This window comes from Myodes glareolus, chromosome 9, assembly GCF_982192425.1.
Source record: "Myodes glareolus chromosome 9, mMyoGla1.1, whole genome shotgun sequence".
Taxonomy (NCBI): domain Eukaryota; kingdom Metazoa; phylum Chordata; class Mammalia; order Rodentia; family Cricetidae; genus Myodes; species Myodes glareolus.
In genome coordinates this window covers 106,372,798-106,396,904 of record NC_142034.1, presented here as the reverse complement: position 1 = coordinate 106,396,904, position 24,107 = coordinate 106,372,798, and the positions used below count along the sequence as shown (strand labels likewise).

Genomic DNA, 24,107 nt, shown 5'->3' with positions numbered 1-24,107 from the left:
TTCAGCTACTTGGTGAGTTCTCACTAGCCTAGCTACACGGAAACATGTCTCAAAAAAACACAAACCAATATGAGACAAAAGCAGACAACATCCAGTTAAGATTTTGAGCCTTCCAGACTAGTAAGATTGCTGAGGGGGTCAAAGCACTTGCTCTGAGTTCGGTCCCTTGAACCCACTTACAGGTGGAAGGAGAGAACCAACTCTGCCAGTTGTCTTCTTGCTTCCACACCCATTCCACCACCACAATGCGCACACGCACACACACTGTTCTAATGAGAAGATGGCCTTCTTATCTGACTCTTCGGTTTATATTTGAGGCTTTATGAATGTTCTTATTTCTGTTTACAGCCTTCCTGTCAGTCTAGTAATAGGAGGAGCCTACTGCTACTGGGGAGTTAGCCTTCCATTCTGGATTTTTAACACTGACATGTGTGTGTCTATTTTCAGAGTTCCAGCATTGACTTCCTAGCAAGCCAAGGATTTGACTTTAATAAAGTGTTTTGCAGTGGTAAGACTGACTTTCTAGTTGATAAAACTTTGAAATCCTTCAGAAGTAAATCTCATTTCACTTGAGAATCACCATTTTTCAAAAGCCTTTTTATTTTATCAACTTATAGTTCATCATGTAGGTTTTATGTTTATTTATATATTTATTTATTTATTTATATATATACTTATATATATATTTATAGATGTGTGCTGCCTCACCCAGCTTGTCCATGGGTGCTGGGGCTCCAAACTCTGTTCCTCGTGGCATGTATGAAGTCTTAGGCTCAATCCCTACTTCTCAGAAACAGTAGCAGGAACCCACAAAGAAAGCACATTTTGGGCTGTGAATGTAGCTAGGTCACTTGGTAGAGTGTGTGCCTAACATGAAACAAGCTTTGGAGCCCATCCCCATAGTAGGTGTTTAACTGACTGAGCTATGCCCCTTAACCTCTGTGTTTAATTTTTTATTAAAAAACATTTTTTCACTGGGTGGTGGTGGTGCACACCTTTAATCCCAGCACTTGGGAGGCAGAGGCAGGCAGATCTCTGAGTTCGAGGCCAGCCTGTGCTACAAGAGCTAGTTCCAAGACAGACACCAAAGCTATAGAGAAACATTGTCTCAAAAAAAGAATTGCTTTTATTTTTTTAAAATAGTTTATTTTTATGAGCATTGATTGTTGTTTTGCTTGCATCTCTGTGTGAGGGTGTCAGATCCTCTGGAATTGGAGTTGTAGACAGTTGTTAGCTTCTATGTGGGTGCTGGGAATTGAACCTGAGTCCTCTGGAAGAACAGTCAGTGTTGTTGACCACTGAGCCATCTCTCCAACCCCCATTTTTGCATTTATGTATTACATCTGTGCCTATGTCAGTGTGTGTGAGTACCCACAGAGCTCAGAAGAGGATTCTGGGTATTCTGCAGCTGGAAGTAAAGGTGGTGATGAGCTGTCTGATGTGATGCTGGGACCTGAACTCAGGTCCTCTAGAACAGAAGCAAATGCTTTTCACTGTTTCAGCTGCACCCTCTTTTTTGTAACCTGGTTACAAAATTCTGAGGTGAGTAAGAGAGTAGGTAGTATTTCCTTAGATTGTAATGAGGTCTCTTAAAGATAGTTCATCTATTCCTTTAGGACTTACTCACATCTGTCCAAATGCAGGAATGTTTCCTAGGTTCTGCCAGTGTGACAGGTGCATTTCATACTTATTCTAGCCTTCTGGTCACAATCTCCCTTGCCCATTACTGTATATCTTATAATTGGAGACAACTCATGGGGAGAGGTGTGGTCTATATAGTTGGCATGAGTCTAGTGGCTCACCTGAAGGGATATTCGACTGGACAGCATGCTGAGAAGGGACAGTGCCTTTCTTATGTGCCATCGTCACTGTAGAGCATGAGGCGTCTTTATCAGGAAGGAGACTATTACTATTTGTTGAATGTTAGTGCTGGAATATTGGATAGTAGGACATAGTAGAATGACGTTCCTTTCTCTTAAATGTTTGGCAGTTAGGCAGGCAGTCAGTCAACCTGCCTATGTGAGATCCAGTTTCATCTTTAGTACTGCAAAAAGAAAAGAAGAAGATAGAAGGAGAGTCAGATGTGGTGGTAGCTGCCTGCAATCCCATAGCTGAGGCAGGAGAATTGCAAGTTCAGTGCCAGCCTTGGCTTCATACCAAGAGGGCCTGTCTCAAAACCAGAAACCCTGCAATAAACTCTTCTGCCGGAAGTTCTTCCTGGGGCTGTCACAGGCTCCGTGACGTCCGGACGTTCTCCAGGATCTTCAGGGCTGTCACAGGCTCCGTGACGTCCGGACATTCTCCAGGATCTTCAGGGCTGTCACAGGCTCCGTGACGTCCGGACATTCTCCAGGATCTTCAGGGCTGTCACAGGCTCCGTGACGTCCAGGCGTTCTCCAGGATCTTCAGGGCTGTCACAGGCTCCGTGAAGTCCAGGCGTTCTCCAGGAGCTTGAGCTCTAGCTTGGCATTGTTGTCAGTCTGCCTAGCCCTTCTCTTGCTCAGGGTGACTTTAACATCCTATAGGATGATTAGGAATGCCCAGTTTTGTGCATTTCTTGAGGAAATACTAACTCGGATTGATTTTGTTGTCAATTAACTTTAGCAACCAGTGATGATTCTTTTGTTTCTCCCTCTTAGAGTGGTCCCTTTGTTGGCTCTGCATATCGTTTTTCTTACTTGTCATTTGGTTTTCCCTCACAGTGACCTTTTCTTGCTCATTTGATCAGAAGTTCCCTTTGTGGCAGAACAGGCTACCTCTGTTATTTCCTTCATGTTCTTATTCATAAATACTCAGAATAGCATCAGGGCTAACTATTTATTGAAAGGAAGAGTGAATGCATGAACAAGCATATTTAATGATCACTTACCTTCTGTGTTGTTTTCTTTTTTTACAGTATAGTTAAAATGTTTTTCCTGGATATGATAGATTTTTAGTTAGTTAAAAACTTCTTGTTAGTTAAACTTGTTTAAGCCAAGTGTAGTGATGAACTCCTTTGATCCATAATTTAGGAGGCAGATCTATGAGTTCAAGGCCAGCCTGGTCTACATAGTGAGTTCCAGGAGAGGCAGTACCACATGGTGGGACTCTGTCTCCAAAAAAAAGAAAAAACCACCACCACCAAAAAAAACCCAAAAACCAAAAAACAAAAAAAAACCCAAAAAAACCCAAAAACCAAAACAAAACCAAACAACCAACCAAAAATAGTTTCATGGCTCAGAAGTTAAGAATGGTTGCTTTTCTTCCAAGGGGGTGGAGTTTGGTTTTTATCACCCACATCTGGCAACTCATAATTGCCTGTAACTCCAGTTCTAGGGGATCCAAGGCCCTTTTCTGATCTCTACAGGCACCTGCATACAAGACACATACTTAACACATAAGGAAAAATAAATTTAAAGGAAGAGTTTTCTCTGAAATTATTATTTCTTCTAATTTGTCCTTTAAACAATTATGTGTAGGAATTCCATATCTGAATCAAGAAGAAGAAAGGCAGCTGAGAGAGCAATTTGATGAAAAACGTTCTCAGGCCAATGGGGCAGGAACTATGGCAAAATGTCCTGTGGCAGTTCCTGAGGACCAGAAGAAGTTCATTGACCAAGTAGTGTAAGTTCCTGAAATGACATACCACATGGGCTGGGAGCTGTCCCACATTGGGCAGCGCCTGCAGGGCACCTACATAGGTGTGATGTGAGAGGCAGCATCTTGATTGTGGCAGGACTTCTGTCTTCCACACAATTTGTGCACAGGTGTTCACACGAGCGTGCTTAGGAGTTGCAGGCTTTAATTGTGGCTTATCTAAATATGGGCAATGGCAGCAAGTTGCATCGTGTTTGGACCTGTTCCGTGCTGCTGTGTGAGGGCCTCAGCAGGTGTGCAGATCTGTCTGCGTACACTGTTTTTTTTTTCTCACAGTGAAGTTTTGACAAGAAAATGTGTCCTTGAAGGAGTATCTAGTCTATCTAGTCTTGTATAGGTTAGTCACCAGTATAATAGCTTTATTAGAAAAGTCAAAATGTATTGCTAGTATTGATGAATTCTTTCTTAAAATATTTACAGATTGTGTAAGTGGTATGTATACACTCGTGTGGGTGTCTGCGTGAGGAGGTCAGAGAAGGGGGTTGGGTATCCATTTGCATTACTCTTTATTTTTGAGGTGGGGCTTCTCCTTGTAGCTGGAGCTAGGCTGACAGCATGGCTCAGTGATCCTTCTGTCTCTGCCATTCCCCCTCCCAGCGCTGGGGTTATGGCTGTGTGTTAAGTCCTGCCTGGCTTGTTGGTGTTGGAATCTGCACTTACCCTCATGGTTGTGTAGCAAGTACTCTTGTCTCTGCAACTCTAATATTGATTAATTGTTTGAGAAGATGTTTTAATTTTGCTAGTGACATCAATAATTTCATACAAAGCATATGTAAAAATACATCCATTTTTTGTTTTGTTTATTTTTTATATTTACTTACTATGTATGTAGTGTTCTGTCTGCATGTATTCCTGCAGTCAAAAGCGGGCACCAGATCTCATTACAGACAGTGGTGAGCCACCTTGTGGATGCTGGGTATTGAACTCAGGAACTCGGGAAGAGCAACCAGTTACCTCTGAGCCATCACACTAGTCCCTTAAATTTTTTTTCCTCTTGGTTTTTCGAGACAGCTTTGGAGCCTGTCCTGGAGCTCAGTAGGTCAGACTGGCCTCGAACTCACGGAGATCCACCTGCCCTGCCTCCTGATTAAAGGCATGAACCACCGCCTGCCATTTTCTTTGGTTTTGATTATCTTTTTGATATGCTTGGATTATATGGAAAAAAAGACCTATAAGCATAAGACATGTTCTTGGGGCTGGGAATGTAACTTAGTTGGTAGAATGCTTGCCTAGAATGCACAAAGCCTAGGGTTTGGTCTCCAGCACTGTGTGAGCTGAGTACAATGGTGCACATCTATAACCCTAGCATTTTACTTGGGTGGTAGAGGCAGGTAGATCAGATGTTCAGGCTGTCCTCAGTACATAGCAAGTTTGAGGTCAACGTGGGATACATGAGACTGTCTCAAAAAAGGAAAAAGGGAAAAAAACTTGACTGCTTTTGTATATGGGGGCATGTTCAGAAATAGAATTCAGGCTTTTGTTCATACTAGACAAGTGCTGTGCTACTGGCTTCACCCCTAGCCCTGTATTTACCCTGCTTTTGAATGTAATTTGCTGGTTACTTGAGTATGGATTTTGAGTATAATGACTGTTCTGATTACTTCATTCCTTCAAGGTACTGATGGTCATTGTCTGATTCTTATTCATCAGAGAGAAGATAGAGGCTTTCCTACAAAATGAAGAGAAGAAGATCTTGGATCTAGAGCCATGCACTGGGTCAGTTCCTGTTTGTTGCATGCATTCCTTTGTAGAAGAGGAGTTCTGCTTTTGATGTGTGTTCTCTCTCCTCTCTCTCTCTCTCTCTCTTTCTCTCTCTCTCTCTCTTTCTTTCTATTTATTTTTTTTATATTTTTGATTTTCCAAGACAGGGTTTCTCTGTGTAACAGCTCTGGCTGTCCTGGAACTCACTCTGTAGACCAGGCTCTGCCTCCTGAGTGCTTGAATTAAAGGTGTGCACCATCATGTTCAGCATGTATGGTCTTTTTACAACATCCTATAGTCCTTCTCTCACAGACGTGCTCCTTAGACTTGTAGTACTAACACAGTGGGAATGTCTGTCTACTGAGACTCATAGTCAATACTTTGTCCCATCCTTGGCCAGAGGAAAATTACTCTGCACCTTAGGCTTTCACTTGTGCCCAGAAGCACATTAGCCTGAAGGAGGGCTAACCATGTGAGGACCTCAGAAGAGAAGAATTCACTGTCAGGTCCCCTGTGTTTTTTAATTCTTTCTACAGAGAAAAACCAAGTCAGCGTTGTGAGAGAATATCTTAGCATCTCTCCTCCATTACTTCGTGGCACACTTCACGGAGGTGTCAGGATGCAGATGTGTACTCTGAATTCTTCATGCAGCTGCAGGCAGCAGTGTGCTTGATCCTAATTTCTACCTTGTTTTTCAAAGCAATATAATAACTTTAAAATTCTGATTAAAAACACATGCCTCACAAATGTGCCTGTGTTTGTTATTCACACCACATTCTAATGAGGCCACTGAATTCAGTCTTTCCCAAGCATTGACTAATCAGTTAGGGTTCACTCTTAATAGCCCACATTAATTCCTTTTCTTGTTTTATAGGTTCCAAAGAAAACTTATTTATCAGACTTTGAGTTGGAAGTAAGTATTTGAATTAGATGTGAGTGAACTCTCAAGGACTGGGATTTACTACAGTATAATCTTTGGTCCTATTGCTCTTGAAGTTTTCAGTTATGGGTGATTTGACCCTATCATGTCCCCAGTCAGTTCTTAAATTGACTCCCCCTGATGCCACTCTTTCTGTGTCTTAAGACATATGTAACTCCTTCTGTTCTCTGTGTCTTCCTCTCCCTCTGCCCCTCCAAACTAAAAAATAATCTGACAGTGATGTGCACATGGGAATGATCTTGTCCTATCCATACATCTGGTCTCTGTGCTTTCCACATCCCTTTCCTCTTTGGCTGCTGTAAATGCCAAGGCAAACTGCAACCTAGCAGCCCCCTGCCCTTCCCTTTGTGCACCCCATGAAGTCTGCAGACACTGTTAAAACACTTCAGTTACAAAATAGGCATTAGGAAGCAAGATGTCCTCTGTGACACTGAGTTGACTGTATTATGAAATACCAAGCATTTTAGAAAGTACTAAAATGTTCACATCAAATTGATGACATTCCAGTGCCTGAGACGAGGCGGGAAAACAGTTTTCAGTAGGCTTTTTGTAAAGTGTAGTGGTGATTGTCCTATTTTAGTAAAACTTGTTTATAGCCACGTGGCTGCTTGTTGAATTCTTTGGGCTTTAACAGTCATTGAATCTACACTGATGTGTTTTTTTCCTTTTTTTTTTTCTGTTTAGGTTTCCCAAAGGCATTCATGTTGAGACGTTAGAAACTGAAAAGGTAACTAAAAGTTATGCTGACAGTCAGCTGACACAGTGCGACTGACCAGCCATTTGTCCTCTCTGAACCTGCTTTTCCTTATTTGTGTAGCGGAGCTGAGCATTATGATCTTAATCTAACGTTGGTTACAGCTTTTAAGATTTTAAAAAAAAAAACAGAAATTTAGAAGATTTATTTATTTATTTGTTTGTTTGTTTCTCCAAGATGGAGAAATAAATGTGTAGCCTTGGTTGTCCTGAACTGACCTCTGTAGACCAGGCTGGCCTCACACTCACAGAGATCCACCTGCCTCTGCCTTCAGAGTGTCGGATTAAAAGTGTGCACTACCACTGCCTGGCTATTTTTTTTTTAATGTGGACAAATGCTTTGCCTGCGTTTAGTTTGTGTAACATGTGACAATGGAAGTCAGAAGCATAATTGGAGTTACAGATGTTTGTGAGTCATCTGTAGGTGCTGAGAGTAGAATTCAGGTCCTCTGCAAGAGCAGTCATTGCTCTTAACCACTGAGCCATCTCCCCAACCCCCACTTTTTGCTTTTTTTTTTTTTTAATGAAGATTCAGGCTAGGAGTGGAGGTGTACTCCTTTAATTCCAGAATTCCAGCTCTTAGAGGCAGACTGATCTCTTTGAGTTCCATCCAGCCTGGTCTACATAGTGATTCCCAGGTTGGCCAGGGCTATGTAGAGAGATCCTGTCTCAAGCAAAACAAAACAAACAAAAAGCAACAAAAACGAACCAAATAAAAGGATTCAGTGTATAAATGGAAGAGTACTTTTCCCATTTCTAATATATACATACATTATATATATTGTATGCATCTTTTCTTTTTCTAATTAAAGGTTTGTTTTTATTTTATGTGCATGGGTGTTTTATGTGCATGCATGTCTGTTTGCCATGTATATGCAGTGCCCACAGCAGCCAGAAAAGGGAATTGGATCTCTTGGGACTGGAGTTATAGATAATTATGAACTGCCATGTGGTTCTGGTAATCAATCTTGGGTCTTCTAGAAGAGCAGCCAGTGCCCTTAACTGCTGAGCCATCTCTCCAGCCCCTCTTTTTCTCTTAAAATTTACACCTGCGTGCACGCATGTAAGCACACACATGCTCATATCTGTGTCTGTGTTGGTGGGGATTAGGGCATGTGGAGGTCAGGAAACAACTTGTGAGAGTCAGTTCTCTCTTGCCTGGCTAGAACTCAGGTGGTCAGGTTTGTCATTAGGTGCATTTCCCTCATGAGCCATGCCTCTGACCCTACAGTGTACTTAATGACTGTAAAATATCTCATAAATATAAAATGATTTGTGAGAAATAAGACAATACTACTCTAAAGTTTTTCCTCATAATCATAAAATATGATGTAAATGCTTTATTTAAAACTAATCATTTAAAATTTCATGATCAAAAGTTACATAACCTTGTTGATAACTATAAAGTCTTGTTTGCACAGTCTGTGGTTGATTTCAATTGACATTTGTTAGTTTGAATTTTTTTTTTTGAGACAGGGTTTCTCTGTAGCTTTAATCCCAGCACTTAGGAGGCAGAGGCAGGCAGATCTCCTTGAGTTCAAGGCCAGCCTGGTGTACAAAGTGAGTTCCAGGACAGGCTTCAAAGACACCAAGAAACCCTGTCTCGAAAAACAAAATAAAACAAAACAAAGTACTGGAAGTGTCATGACATGCAGATTTAGAGGGGTCCGTGTCCTCACTCAGCTTGGGCATCATCTCAGAATAGCTTCTGTTGTGCTTGCTTATGCTTTGACTGATAACTTTTTGGCTGTTTTCTTTTTGGCTTTTTGAAATGGACTCATCTAGCTCAAGCTGTACTTGAACTCACTGTGTAGCCCAATACATCAACATTGCCATTTGAAGTGATAATCACAGCCCTTTGGAGACTTAAGGGGGTATAAGATGTTTTCAGAAAGCTGCACATTTGCTGTGTCTTTTAGAAGGAGAGACACATACTTATCAGCAAAGTGGATGAAGAAGAACGCAAGAGAAGAGAGCAGGAGAAGTATGCAAAGGAACAGGTGAGTGTGCACTTGCTATTTCATTTAGTAAGAAATGACAGTATAATAGGACTGACTTCTTTCTATGTATTTCTGGATCACAGTTGTTGGATCAGTTTAGCCAGCAGTTACAGTTTGTTTTGGTTTGGAGTTTTTGAAGACCAGTAGGATCTTAGACGGCAGTTCCTGGTTCTCTTGCCCAGTCTTCCAATTGCTGGGATCACAGCTTTGCACTACCTTGTCTGCCTTGTTGTATTTCGTAAGTCACCTTGATTGACTTTGGAATTATAACATGGTCCTGTAGCTATGTGTGGTGGGGTCCATTCCTCTGAACCCAGCCCTTGGAAGGAGGACGTGGGAAGGTCAAGCTTCAAGGCCAGTATAAACTGCAGGAGGTCCTGATTCAGAAAATAAAATAAATAGTCCCTTTCCCAATATGTAAAGTGATGGCAAACTGTTGATGTTAATGAGTAATTTAACATTGCTATTTTACTCTCTAAAACAGAAAAATATGTACTGTACTTCTCTTTCTTTTCTTTCTTTCCTCTCTCTCTCTCTCTCTCTCTCTCTCTCTCTCTCTCTCTCTCTCTCTCTCTCTCTCTTTTTGAGACAAGGTTTCTCTGTGTAGCCCTAGCTGTTCTGGAACTTGCTCTGTAGACCAGACTGACCTCAAACTCAAGAGATCTGCCTGTCTTTGCCTCCCAAGTGTTGTGATTAAAGGTGTTTATCACCACCTCTCATCGAAGATTTACTTTCATTATTTTATTTTTATTTTGTTTTTCCTTATTTATTTTATTGGTGTTTTAGCCTATATGTGTAAATGTGTTAGGGAGCTGGATACTGGAGTTACAGACAGTTGTGAGCTGTCTTGTGGGTGCTGGGGATTGAACCCGGGTCCTCTAGAAGAGCAGTCAGTGCTCTTAACTGCCGAGTTATCTCTCCAGCCCCACTTTCATTATTTTATTTATGTGTATATGTGTGCTTTGTGTGTATCTTTGAGAGTGAGTGCCACGTCTGCACAAGTGTGCAGAGGCCAGATGAGGGTATGGGAGTCCCTGAAGCTGTAGTTAAATGCATTTTTGAGATCTCTAATGTGACTGCTGGGAACTGAACTTGGGTTCAGTTTGAGTTGGCACATTTCTTCAGCCTTTACAGGGTTTTGAGGGGCACACTCAGGTTGTGAGGCCTGTGTGGCAAGTGCCTTTACCCACTAAGCCCTCTTGCTGGCTCTGTTTGTTTTTAATTTAGTTCTTTTACTTAGGAGGAACTGAATGATGCTGTGGGATTTTCAAGAGTCATCCATGCCATTGCTAATTCGGTAAGTCATCAACATTTTGGTTTTGTTTCTAATTAAATGACTAAGCATACTATTTAAGATTAAGTGTCTAACTGCTATTGCAAATTGTTCATTTGATTACTGTCTTAGTTAGGGTTTCTATTGCTGTGAATAGACACCATGACTATGGCAATTCTTATAAAGGAAAATGTAGTGATATTTCATTTGTATTTTAATAAATAAAGCTTGTCTGAAGATCAGAGAGTAAAACAGCTTCCTGGTCAGCCTCACAGACCAGGCAGTGGTGACACACACCTTTAATCCCAGTAGCCACACTAGTTTGCCATAGAAACTGGGTGATACTGGTGCACGCCTTTAATCCCAGAACTAGAGAGGAACATAAAAAGCGAGGAGACAGCTCTCAGACACTGTCTCATTCTGAGATTCCTGGTGGCAGGGTCACCATTTCAGACTGAGTTAGACGTAAGAATCAGTGGCTGACTGCTTTGCTTTTTTAACCTTCAGGTTGAACCCCAATACCTGCCTCTGGGTTTTTATTAATTGTACTACAGGGAAATATTTAATTGGGGCTGGCTTACAGTTTAGAGATTCAGTCCATTGTCATCATTGTGTACATGGTGGCATGTATACAGACATGGTGCTGGAGTGATGGAGAGTCTACACTTTATATGGAGGTGAGAGGAAGTGAACTGAGACAACTGGGCATAGCTTGATCGTAAGAGACCTCAACCTCACCCCCACAGTGACACATTTCCTCCAGCAAAACCACATCTTCTAATAATGCCACTTCCTAGAGCTTTTGGGGGGGGGGGCAATTACATTGAAACTACCACAGTCACCCTTGGCATGTTTACCTAGTCTCAAGGAGGAAGTCAGTGACACGGGGTCGGTTGCTGCTGTTACTAGGCCAGGAGTCATCATCGCTGAACTATATCCAAGCCAGTTTTCAGAAGGCTTCTGTTGCAAACCCTACCCTACGATGTCTATGTATAGCTGCATGATGCTGGGCGGTGGTGGCGCACACCTTTAATCCCAGCACTCGGGAGGCAGAGGTTGGCGAATCTCTGTGAGTTTGAGGCCAGCCTGGTCTGCAAGAGCTAGTTCCAGGACAGGCTCTAAAGCTACACAGGAAACCCTATCTTGTAAAACTGGAAGATTTAAAAAAAAACAAAAACAAAAAAACCCAACACAATAGCTGCATGAAACTGGCACCACGAGTATGAAATTGAGAATCAGAAGTCAAGGAGCAAGTCGAGTAATCCAGAGGATAAATAATTACAAGTTGACTTCCTCTATAGAACTCTAGTTAAATCCTGAAATACATCTATCATAATCTCAGTAATAATAAAACTTTGAAAACTTACTGACTCTTCAGGCAATAGTGGTGCATGCCTTCAGTCTCAGTACTCAGGAGGCAAAGGCAGACGGGTCTCTGTGTGTTTCAGGCTAGTCTGTTCTACAGAGTGAGTTCCAGGACAGGCTCTAAAGCTAAACAGTGAAACTGTCTCTCAAAAAAGCAAAACCAAACCAGAACAAAAAACTACTGGCTATTTGTATAAATGGCCAGAGAATTCTATGGTAGACATCTTTCCTTGATCCTTTCTGAAAGGCATCTGCCTTTTGCATGTGTAAATGTGGTAGTTCTCTTGCTTTGATAGTAGATCACCTGGGTCTAAGATTTTCTTCTCCTTGGGCAGTTGGATCTGGGAAAAGAGGTTGACTTGTCCCTTAGATGTTTGACCATCAAGACCCTTTTAGGCCAGTGCAGGTCTGTCAACATGGGCAGTGGAGAGGAGGCACACCATGTTCTCATGTGGAGATAGCGCCAATGTTAGAGCCTTCTAAAAGAAGATCATTAATCACGAGGAACTTGTTGCTGAAGTAGACACACAAACGGTTGTGAACACAGATTGTGTGATCCTAGGAGGAGAAAGGACTGAGTCTCTTCAGCAGCTGCTGAGGTCATAGGTGCCTAGAGAAGCAAGTTCTGCTCACCCTTGGTACTGTGTGCTTCCAGCGTGCTTGAGAAGTCATCTTACTGTTCAAAGTCCTCCTTGTACGTGGAAAGAAGTACATTTCTATTCACCTAACTGTACATACTCCGAACAAATACAGAAGACAGTAGTACCTCTGAATACCTATGGTGCCGTGGCAGATCTGAAAAGTGAGAAGATGACAGAGATCTCTTCAAAACACTTAGTTTAATAAAAGGATCTAAATCTCTTTTCTAGGATCTAGAGGAAACAAAGTGAGAAAAAAAATTGAGTTATACTTTTTAGAAATTATAATATTTCTTATTTTTTTTTCAAAATGGGGTTTCTCTATATAGCCCTGCCTGTCCTGTAGCTTGCTCTGTAGACTAGGTTTGCCTTGAACTCAGAGATCCACCCGCCTCTCAAGTGCTGGGATTAGAGGCCTGAGCCACCATAACCTGGTTTAATTTTTTATTAATATTAATAATTTCTATGAAGCCAACAGATAGTAAACACATTTATTTATTTATTGAATGGTTGATGGATCTATTTGCAGGATTGAGGGTTGAATCCAGCACTTTACTCTTTAATTTTTTTTTAAGAAATAATTTATGTGTATGGATATTTTGCTTGTATGTGTATGTGTGGACTTGTGATTGCAGGTGCCTACATAGTCCAGAAGAGTGTGTCAGATCCCTGGAGCTGAATTTACAGCTGCCCAGTGTGCCGGCTGGGGACTGAACCTTTTTCTTGTTCGTTTTGTTCGTTGTTCGTTTGTTTCTCTGTGTAGCCCAGGCTGTCCTTAAACTCACTCTGTAGAGCAGGCTGTCCTTGAACTCACTCTGTGGATCAGGCTGTCCTTGAACACACTCTGTAGAGAGGCTGTCCTTGAATTCAGTCTGTAGACCTGGCTGTCCTTGAACTCAGTCTGTTAACCTGGCTGTCCTTGAACTCACTCTGTAGACCTGGCTGTTCTTGAACTCACTCTGTAGACTAGGCTGGCCTTGAACTCATTTCTTCCTGCAGAAGCCAGAAGAGAACATCCTCAGATGTTCTTCCAGGTGATTGTGAGCTCTACTGGCAGGTGATTGTGAAATGGGTGCTGGGAACAAAGCTCAGGTCTTCTGAAAGCAGTAAGCACTCTTAACCAGTAGCCCCAAGAGTGGTTCCTTCTGTGCTGTCCTGACTCTGTGCCACTGGGCAGTGTGTACACACAGCCATAAGTTCAGGTTGACGTCACTGGGCAGTGTTGTGTACACACAGCCATAAGTTCAGGTTGACGTCACTGGGCAGTGTTGTGTACACACAGCCATAAGTTCAGGTTGACGTCACTGGGCAGTGTTGTGTACACACAGCCATAAGTTCAGGTTGACGTCACTAGACAGTGTGTATGTCCACACAGCCATAAGTTCAGGTTGACGTCACTAGACAGTGTGTATGTACACACAGCCATAAGTGCAGGTATGGCTGCTGTGGTGCTTTAAAAGAGAATGGCCACCCTAGGCTCAAAGATTTTAGTGCTTAGTCACAAGGGAATGACACTGTTTCAAAGGATTAGGTGTGGCCTAGTTAGAGGAAGTGTGTCACCAAGTGTTGGTTTGCCCAGAGACTCTGTCTGCAGTTGAGGATGTAGCTCTCAGTGCAACGCATACTGCCGTGATGATAATGGACTGACTCTGAGACTGGAAGCAAGTCCCATAAGAAGATTGCCTTGGTCACTGTGTCTCATCACAGCTGTAGAACACCAACTAAGACAGTTGTTGACATCTGGCATCTCCCTTCTTCAGTTGTCATGCCCCGCCCTACCTTTCACTTGTCCTGCCCCTCTTTGATTCAGCTAGGCTGACTGACTAATGATCCCTCCTCAGTCTTTGCATTATAGAAATGAAGCTTTTTACAGAGTCTTAATGTTTCTTTATGTAACACGTCAAAGTCAGAGCTCAACTTAATTCTTGACATAATTAATCTTCTATAAAATATCCCAAATCTAACAAGCTGTGCTTCACTATATTGCTTGATGTGTTATGTTCAAAATGGAGTCATCTACCCAGCACTACACAGTGAGTCCCAGCACAGCCCAGGCTATAGAGGAGACCCTGTGTCAAATAAAGCAAAATACCCTTTTTTTAAAAAAATTTATTTATTTATTATGTATATAGTGTTCTGTCTGTCTGTATGCCTGTAGGCCAGAAAGAGGGCACCAGACCTCATTACAGATGGTTGTGAGCCACCTTGTGATTGCTGGAGTTGAACTCAGGACCTTTGGAAGAACAGGCAATGCTCTTAGCCACTGAGCCATCTCTCCAGCCCCAAAATACCCTTCCTAATCCACAAATAAGTTACAAAAACCACACAAAATCTGGAAACAAAGCTGAATATGGTGACACATGCCTAATCCCAGCCTTGGGGAACAGAGGCACAAGGATCAGGAGTTCAAGGTTATCCCTGCTACATAGGCACTCAAAGCCAGCCTAAGCTACCTGAGGATCTGTCTCAACTCCCACTCCTCCATCCCCAAAACTAAACCAGCAGTGTCATCATCTTCCCATTTCCTGAAGAATCACAAGGTTGCAACATTCTATTTTAGTAGTTAAATTTTTATCAAAATGCAATAATTATTGTACATGTTTATATTTCAGTTGATTGAGAAGCATTGAGGGTCAGCAAGATGGCTCAATGGATAAAGCACTTGCCATGCAAGTGTGGCAACCTGAGTCTGATTTCCCAAATCCATGTAAAGTAGAAAGAGCAAACGCTGCTGTGGCATGTGTTCTTGCCCCCTCCACCACCCACTCAAGTATGTGCATATGTGTGTGTGCACACACAGACTAATAATAATAAATTTTTAAAAAGAAGAGCAATGACATGTCATGACCCATTGAAATGAGACATAGATAATGTAGTTAATGAAAGTTGAATTTAATAAAATTAGGAATTAGTTATTTTTCCATTTCATAGCATTGTTATAGATATATCTTTAGGGGGCTGGAGAGATGGCCCAGCGGTTAGGAGCATTGTCTGCTCTTCCAAAGGTCCTGAGTTCAATTCCCAGCAATCACATGGTGGCTCACAACCATCTATAATGAGGTCTGGTGCCCTCTTCTGGCCTGCAGGCATACATGTAGACAGAATATTGTATACATAATAAATAAATAAATAAATAAATCTTTAACAAGTAGGCTGTTTTAAAGATCTTTTTAAAAGTCTTAAAGATATATATTTGAAGTTTTATTCACAGCTTTTGACAAGCCAAGTTCTCAGGGTTTCAGATTTTATTGTTTAAAAGTGCTTCAATCAAACTTCCAGCCAGGCACTGTGTGTGCTGTGTCCTCCACCCTCTCAGGGACGCCGAGGCAGGAGGATTGCTGTAGCCCAGAAGTCCAGGGGCAGCCTGGGCAGTATAGCAAGACTTGTCTTATAAAACAAAACCAACAATAAAAAAACTACATCTAATTCCTGAAAATGACTAGATTAATAAAACTAAGAAAAACGGAGACATCACTAAGAATGGATACAGTGGATGTATACCTGTAATCTCAGCACTTGAGAGACCAAGGCAGGAAGGTTATGAATTTGAGGCCTGTGCGGATTGCCTACTGAGCAGGAGGCTTGCCTGTCTCTGTTGTGAAACTCTTGTTTCATCTAAAGCATCTATCTTACTCAAGTCCTGATGCAATTTGGACCTTGTCTTTTCCCAGGGAAAACTGGTTGTTGGACACAATATGCTCTTGGATGTCATGCACACAATTCACCAGTTCTACTGCCCTCTGCCTGGGGTAAGTAACTCCAGTGTTGATATCCCCTGCCTTTCAACTGTGACTGCTCTCTGCCTGGGTTGTAATTCCTCATTTCCTTGTATGTGACATGTTTCCAGAAACAACTGCCTGTACTCTTCTTTTTAAAAGATTTATCTTATTATTTCATGTGTATAAGTATTTTGTCCGCATGTTGTGTGCTCTGTGTATGCCTGGTGCCCAAGGAGTTCCAGAAGTGGGCACCTTAGGACTGGAGTGACGGAAGGTTCTGAGCTGTGAGGTGGGTGCTGGGTCTTCTGGAAGAGCAGCACATGCTGTTGATCATTGAATCCTCTCTCTAACCCTTTAGATAACATCTATGGGGTTATTTTCTATGTACCTGGGAAGATAGTTCAAAAGCTAGCTGCTAAACCAAGTTTATAGCCTTGCTGTACTGTTTTGATAGGATGTGTACATGAGCTGTTTCAGTGGTTTGATAGCTGTCAGCTATTGCCAGAGCAACGCTAAATATTTATTTCCTTGATTGATTCTGGTGGGATTGCTTATTTACTACTGTAGGCCGCAGGCATCTCTGAAATTAGATTTAGGAGAGCTGTGATTGCCTCCTGCTGAGCACCATGAGGCTCCCTGGGGACTTTGGTGGCAGGCCACTAACGTCACTGTCACGCCTCTCCAGTTGGCTGTTGTGATCCTTAGACGGCTATGTTGGATTAATTGTAGGATATATAATATATATACACTTCCAACGGAAGGTCCAAGAATCCAGTAGTTATTCAGTCCACAAAGCTGGATGTCTCGGCTGGTCTGAAGACACTGGAATGCTGAAGACGCATGCTCTAATGCCAGTGAGGAATGGACTTGCCAGTGAGAGCGAGTAGCAGGCAAAGAGAGCAAGCTTCCTTCTCCCATGTCCTTTATGTAGGCTGCCAGCAGAGGTGTGGCTCAGATCAAAGGTGGATCTTTCACCTCAAAAGATCTGGATTAAAGGTGTATCTTCTCACCTCAAAATCCATATTTGCTGACTGTGGTGGCACACACCTTTAATCCCAACACTCTGGAGGCAGAGGCAGGCAGATCACTGTGAATTTGTGTCCAGCCTAGTCTACGTAGTTCCGGGACTATTAGGGCTGCTACCCAAAGAAACCCTATCTCACCCCCCCATCCAGATTAGAAATAGGTCTTTCCACTTCCAATGACTTAATTAAGGAGAAAAAAAAATCCCTCACAGGTGTGCCCAGATATTTGAATTTTAGTTAATTCCAGATGTAATCAAGTTAATCATTACACTATGCTTTATTTTTATTTACTTAAAAAACTTAATTTCAGGTCTGTCAAGGTGTCTCAGTGGTTAAATTCACTTGCTTTTTCAGTAGACCTGGATTTGGTTCCCAACACCCATACTTGGCAGTCCTCAGCTTCTTGTAACTCCATCTCCAGGGGATCTGATACCTTCTGACCTCCAAGAGCACCGCAAAAACGTAGTGCCCATAAACTCAGCCACATACACACATAAATAATTTTTAAAGTGTGTGAATGTTTTCCCTGCACCATTTGCTTGCCTGATGTCACAGAGGCCAGAGAACGTTGTCAGATCCCCTGAAACTGGAATCATAGATGCTTGTAAGTCATCATGTGGAGGCTGAGAATCGAACCTGCTCTCTGGAAGAGCAGCAAGTGCTCTAAGCCAGGAGCTTTCTCTCCAACCCCTACTTAAGTAGCCCAGACTGGTTTTGAACTCTTAGTTCCAAGCGCTAGGATTACAATCTGCTCCTCATCTCCTGGTCCAGCCCCTGCTTGAGGTTGGACTTCTGTTTTGCTGGTTCTTGGATGGTTTGGTCTTGGATAAGAATTTGATCTCATTTCCACATCTGCCACCTCTCTTGATGTTTCCTCGGTCACGTGGCCCCATAATCCCTTGATAATCTTTTGGTGGAGGGCAGTGCACAGTGGGTCTGTTGGTCCTCACCCTAGGACTTTGCTCTTAAGGTTGTCATTACTTCCATGACAGACCCATCATCCTCTAAGATGTAAGGGTTCCAGCAAAAATGATGATCATATATTTGCATTTTCTATCTAAAGAGCTCATGGTTGTTTCAGTAATTCATTTTTCTCTGGCCAGGGAGACCAACGGAGCAGCTCCGTTCCTGACTTTAAAGCAATGAAGTTAACAAAAAGGATGAGGGAGCATATTTAGTGTTGTGCTCTGGGTGTTCTGAATATCAGACAGAGGCAGACTCATGACGGCATTCAATTCTGACTTAACAAATGTGTATCTTCTGACTTCTGTGTGTCTCTCTTCACATAACTGTCCGTGCCTAAAATTTCCAGGTAATCTCACATTGTTTGTTTCTGCATGTAGTCGACTCTTTAGAGCTGGCCTGTCAGGCTGTATCTTATTGACTATATAATCCAGTCTCTGTGAGACTCCGTGTTCCCAAGCCAGGCTGACGTGTTTCCTAAATGCTTTGTGTTTTGGTATGCCTGTGGTGTGGGTGCATGATTATTCCTGCCTGCTCTACTGTACTTTTGCTGCATGTGTGCAGTCTGCAGCTTCACTTACCCTTTCCTGCCACACAGTTCTTTGCCTGCTGCTTCGCTGAAATCCGACTGTTCTGTGGCAAACCCTCCAGGGATTTGGTACCTCGATGGTGCCTATGTTTTGTTCTGGGTTACGAGGTACAACCAATTCTACATGATTAGATCTAAGGATTCACCTGGTATATGTGTGCTCTGAAAATGTGAACTTGCATGAGATTAGACCAATTAAAATTCTACCAGAAAGCCGGTGATTTGTATTATGGTGCAGTTTTATCTCACCAAGGAACATGAGGTGATCACACGCACGCGCACACACACACAACCTTTTCTCCCTGCATTATCAGAGAAAGAAAATTCATCCTTTATTTAGCTATGGAAAAAATGATTAGAGCAATAGGTGACAATCTATTGAAGATGCTAGAACATTTGCATTTGCTGGTACCATATTTTAGTTTAAAAACATTTATTTTATTTTTTGTGTATGGATGTTGTCTTAGTTAGGGTTTCTGTTGCTTTGACAAAACACCATGACTAAAAAGCAAGTTGGGGAGGAAAGGGTTACACTTCAGCACTGTTGCAAAACATCAAAGGAAATCAGGACAGCAAGAACTTGGTGACAGGGTCTGATGCAGAGGCCATGGAGGGGATCTGCTTACTGGCTGCTCTTCAAGGCTTGTTCAGCCTGCTTATAGAACCTAGGATCACCAGCTCAGGGATGGCACCACCCACAATGGGCTGGGCCCTTCCCCATCAGTCACTGATTAAGAAAATGCTTACAGCTGGATATTATAGAGGCATCTTCTCAATTGAGTTTCCCACCTTTCAGATAACTCTAGCTTGTGTGTCAAGGTGACATGAGACCAGCCAGCATATTTGTTTTGCCTTTTTCTTAGTTTCTGTTCTGTTGCTGTGAAGAGAAAGGATGACCAAAGCAGCTACATTAGGGGCTTCATTAGGAAAGGAAGCATTTCATTAGGTGTAACACCCGATTCTGTGTTACCCCCTCGGTACAGTTCGGGCGCCACTGTACCGTCTGCGAGTCGGGCAAGGGCCTGGAGATTGAAAGAACACACAAGAGACCTGGGTCATTCGAAAGGAGATCAGCTGAATGCCGTTTATTCAATTTCGGGGAAATCCTTATATACCTAGCCGCTGCACAAGGATTTCCACCCAGGCAGGTGGGAAATTACCATACCAAAGATGAAACAATGCCCTACAGCTAATCACCAGGCAAGGCAGAGGGAGCACAGGAACAAACAGGATGTTTAGCTGGCTGACCAGAAACTGTCCTCAAGATGCACCCCAGAAGCAAGGGTAGACCGGGGCCCTACAATTAGGGGCTTATTACAGCTTCACAGGGTGAGTTCATGATCTTCATGGTTGGGAGCAAGCAGATATGGCTCTGGAGTAGTAGCTGAGGACTTTATGTCAAGATCTCCTGACAGCAGATTCAATGCAATGCCCAGCAAAATCCCAGGAAAATTCTTCAAAGACCTTGAAAGAACAGTACTCAACTTCAGATGGAAAAGCAAAAAACCCAGGATAATCAAAACAATCCTATGCAATAAAAGAACTTCTGGAGGCATCACAATCCCTGACTTCAAACTCTACTACAGAGCTACAGTACTGAAAACAGTCTGGTATTGGCATAAGAACAGACAGGAGGATCAATGGAATCGAATAGAAGACCCGGATATCAATCCATACATCTTCGAACACCTGATTTTTGATAAAGAAGCAAAAAAATCAAATAGAAAAAAGAAAGCATATTTAACAAGTGATGCTGACATAACTGGATATCAACATGTAGAAGAATCAAAATAGACCCATATCTATCCACCATGCACAAAACTCAAATCCAAATGGATCAAAGACCTCAACATAAAGCCAGCCACACTGAACCTGATAGAAGAGAAAGTGGGAAGTACACTTGTACGCATTGGCACAGGGAACGACTTCCTAAATATAATTCCAGCAGCACAGACACTGAGAGAAACAATTAATAAATGGGACCTCCAGAAACTGAAAAGCTTCTGTAAAGCAAAGGACACGGTCAACAAGACAAAACGACAGTCTACAGAATGGGAAAAGATCTTCACTAACCCCACATCAGGCAGAGATCTGATCTCCAAAATATACAAAGAACTCAAGAAATTGGACACCAAAAGATCACATAATCCAATAAAAAAAAAATGGAGTACAGACCTAAACAGAGAACTCTCAACAGAGGAATCTAAAATGGGTGAAAGACACTTAAGGAAATGTTCAACATCTTTAGTCATCAGAGAAATGCAAATCAAAACAACTCTGAGATTCCATCTTACATCTGTAAGAATGAATGGCCAAGATTAAAAACACTGATGACAACTTATGCTGGAGAGGTTGTGAGGAAAGGGGAACATTTCTGCATTGTTGGTGGAAATGCAAGCTGGTACATCCCCTTTTGATGTCAGTGTGGATATTTCTCAGAAAATTAGGAAACAGTCTTCCTCAAGACCCAGTAATACCACTTTTGGGTATATATCCAAAGGATGCTCAATCATGCCACAAGGACATGTGGTCAACTATGTTCATAGCAGCTTTGTTTGTCATAGCCAGAACCTGGAAACAACCTAAATGCCCCTTGACTGAAGAACGGATAAGGAAAATGTGGTACATTTAAACAATGGAGTACTACACAGCAGAAAAAAAATGACATCTTGAATTTTGCAGGAAAATGGATGGAGCTAGAAAACATTATTTTGAGTGAGGTAACCCAGACACAGAAAGACAATTATCACATGTACTCACTCTTAGGTGGTTTTTAAACATAAAGCAAGGAAAGCCAGCCTACAAACCACAATCCCAGAGAACTTAGACAACAATGAGGACACTAAAAGAGATTTACATAGATCTAATCTACATGGGAAGTAGAAAGTAGAAAAAGACAAGATCTCCTGAGTAAATTGGGAGCATGGGGACCTTGGGGGAGGATTAAGTGGGGAGGGGAGAGGCAGGGAGGGTAGCAGAGAAAAATGTAGAGCTCAATAAATATTAATATTTAAAAAAAAGATCTCCTGGCAACAAGCAGCTAATGGGACTGGAGTTGATTTTTGAAACCTCAAACCCCAGTGACACACATTTTCCAACATTTAATCCAACTGTGGACTAAACATTAATTTAACTGTGGACCAAACATTCAAATATATGAACCTTGAGTGTCATTCTCATTCAAACCACTACAGCCTGAATGTATGTCTGTGCGCCACTTTAATGCCTGGTACCCACAGAAGCCAGAAGAAGGCATTGGATCCCCTGGTTACAGACAGTTCTGAGCTTCCATGTGGGTTCTGGGAATGAACCCATCTTCTGGAAGAGCAGCTAGTGTTCTTAACTGAGCCTTCTCTAGCTCCTGGCACCCTATTTTTAAGATGTAAATGTAAAGCTAATCGCAGTAACTTATCTGTAATCCAGAATTCTACTACAGGATGAGAGGTGGAGACAGGCAAAACTCCCAAAGCTTGTGGGCAAGACAGCCTAGTGTATAGTCAACGAGAGAATCTGGCCCAAACATGGTGGAGAGAGAAGGCTGAATTAGAAATTGTCTTTGACTTCCATACATGCACTGAGGCAGGCTTGTGCTCACATTCTATATACACATTTTATGCACACACACATGTCTTGGCATTTAGGAGAGAGTTTTTAATGGGTCCTTTTGCTGCTTGACCATGACCTTGTAGATGTTGGCCCATAATTCTTTGTTTGCCCTGGTGGTAGCCTTAAATCTACTTTGCTCTTGCTTATAAAACCTTTTAGTGGTGTTGAAAGGTTAACAATGGTCATTAGGGCATTTTTTTGGTTGACTTAGCCTTTGAACTACTTGTTCATATTTTGTTCATTGGTTAAACAGCAGCTGTTGAGAAGCATGAATGACTTGAGAAGAAGTGTAGTTTACAAAGGGTCAGGATTGTAACTACCCAGGATAGCATGACAATTATGTGTGTAGATGAGCTAATTCAGAACCAAAGGACTCTCATTTCTGCTCTAGAATTCCTGATCAAAATAAACCCATGAAATGAATAGTCTAATTTAGGCACTTAGAGTTAGTGCCACATTAGTAATTTTCTGAGTACTTAGAGCATGCTGCAAGGTCTGTGTGTTAATGGCCATACCCCTGTACCCTGGGGTATGGCCGTCTCTCAAGTCAGTAGTACTTTACATATGACAGAACCACTTTTTTTAGTTCAACTATAGAATTTTTTAGTAATGAAATTACTTATCCAAGTCATATAATTCCCAGTGAAAAATGAGAGATATTCCTAAATCCATTTTTATTCATTTAGTTTTTATTACATTAAAATTTTAATTTTGCTTGCTTTCTGTGTATATGTGTGTGTTGCTGAGGTGTGTCTGTGGAGGTCAGACCCAATTGTGAGAGTTGGTTCCTTCTTACCCATATGGATCTCTGATCAAATTCAGGTTGTCAGGCTTGGCATCTGTCTGGTACCTTTAACCTGCCAAGCCATCTTACTTTCCCTGTCTTTCTTAATTAAAAAATTTGTGTGTGTGTGTGTGTGTGTGTGTGTGTGTGTGTGTGTGTGTGTGTGTGTGTGCGTGCGTGTGCGCGCGCGCTCTTACACATGTGGCAGAGGACAACTTACAAAAGTTAGTCTTCTGTCATGTGAGTCCTAGTGTTGAACTCAGATTGTCAGTTTTGACAGCAGGTACCAAGTCTCAGGTTTTATTTTAGAAAGTAATATGTTTGTAATGTCTTGCCTGCATATATGTATGTATGTGTACCGTGTGTGCCTAGTGCCTGAAGAGGTCAGAATAGGGCATTAAATCTCCTGGAATAGAGTTTATGGGTGGTTGTGAGAAACCATGTGGGTTCTGGGAACCTAACCTGGGTCCTCTGCAAGAGCAGTAAGTGCTCTTCACCTTGGAGTCATCTCTCCAACTTCTTATCTATCTATCTATCTATCTATCTATCTATCTATCTATCTATCTATCTGTATATTGTTTTTCGAGACAGGGTTTCTCTGTGACTTTAGTGCATGTCCTGGAACTAGCTCTTGTAGACCAGGCTGACATTGAACTCACAGAGATCCGCCTGAATCTGCCTCCCAAATGCTGGGACTAAAGGCGTGCACTACCACCGCCCGGCTATCTCTCCAACTTCTAATAAATAATTTTTAGTTAGAAGTGGAATTGCTCTTTAGCTTGAAGCCCATGTGAGACATGGCAGTTAATAGTTGAGAAAAGAGCCGAGAGCTGCTCATTTGTGTTCTTAACAATACTTTGGTCTGTTTGAAAGACAGTAACGGGGCATCCTTTTGCCATTTAGGACCTGAATGAGTTTAAGGAGATGACAACATGTGTCTTCCCCAGGTAAGCCTTCTTTAAGAGCCCCCTGACATTTGAGATACTCACTGAGGTATATGCAACACAAGCAGGCAGTTCTTCCAAGCTGGGAAGGTATTTAATAGCTTGGACATCCCCAACTTTGTTGACTGTTTAAATTTATGAGTAGTGTGATCATCCATTAAAGATCAGATT

The 24,107-nt window shown here is 42.0% G+C and overlaps 1 protein-coding gene across 6 annotated transcripts in view; it reads left to right on the top strand.

The window, feature by feature from the left end:
• Nucleotides 1-24,107, top strand: part of Parn (poly(A)-specific ribonuclease) — a 94,257-nt gene that overhangs the window by 6,354 nt on the left and 63,796 nt on the right. For 3 of the 6 annotated variants that reach the window (XM_087910843.1, XM_087910841.1, XM_048433236.3), the window contains exons 6-14: nt 448-508; nt 3,459-3,603; nt 5,287-5,352; nt 6,212-6,250; nt 6,962-7,004; nt 8,950-9,030; nt 10,271-10,327; nt 15,978-16,055; nt 23,896-23,939. In XM_087910843.1, the coding sequence (XP_087766969.1) occupies nt 448-508; nt 3,459-3,603; nt 5,287-5,352; nt 6,212-6,250; nt 6,962-7,004; nt 8,950-9,030; nt 10,271-10,327; nt 15,978-16,055; nt 23,896-23,939 (614 nt within the window). The remainder of the gene's footprint in view (nt 1-447; nt 509-3,458; nt 3,604-5,286; nt 5,353-6,211; nt 6,251-6,961; nt 7,005-8,949; nt 9,031-10,270; nt 10,328-15,977; nt 16,056-23,895; nt 23,940-24,107) is intronic. The other 3 variants (XM_087910844.1, XM_048433238.3, XM_087910842.1) reach the window with 2 other exon arrangements.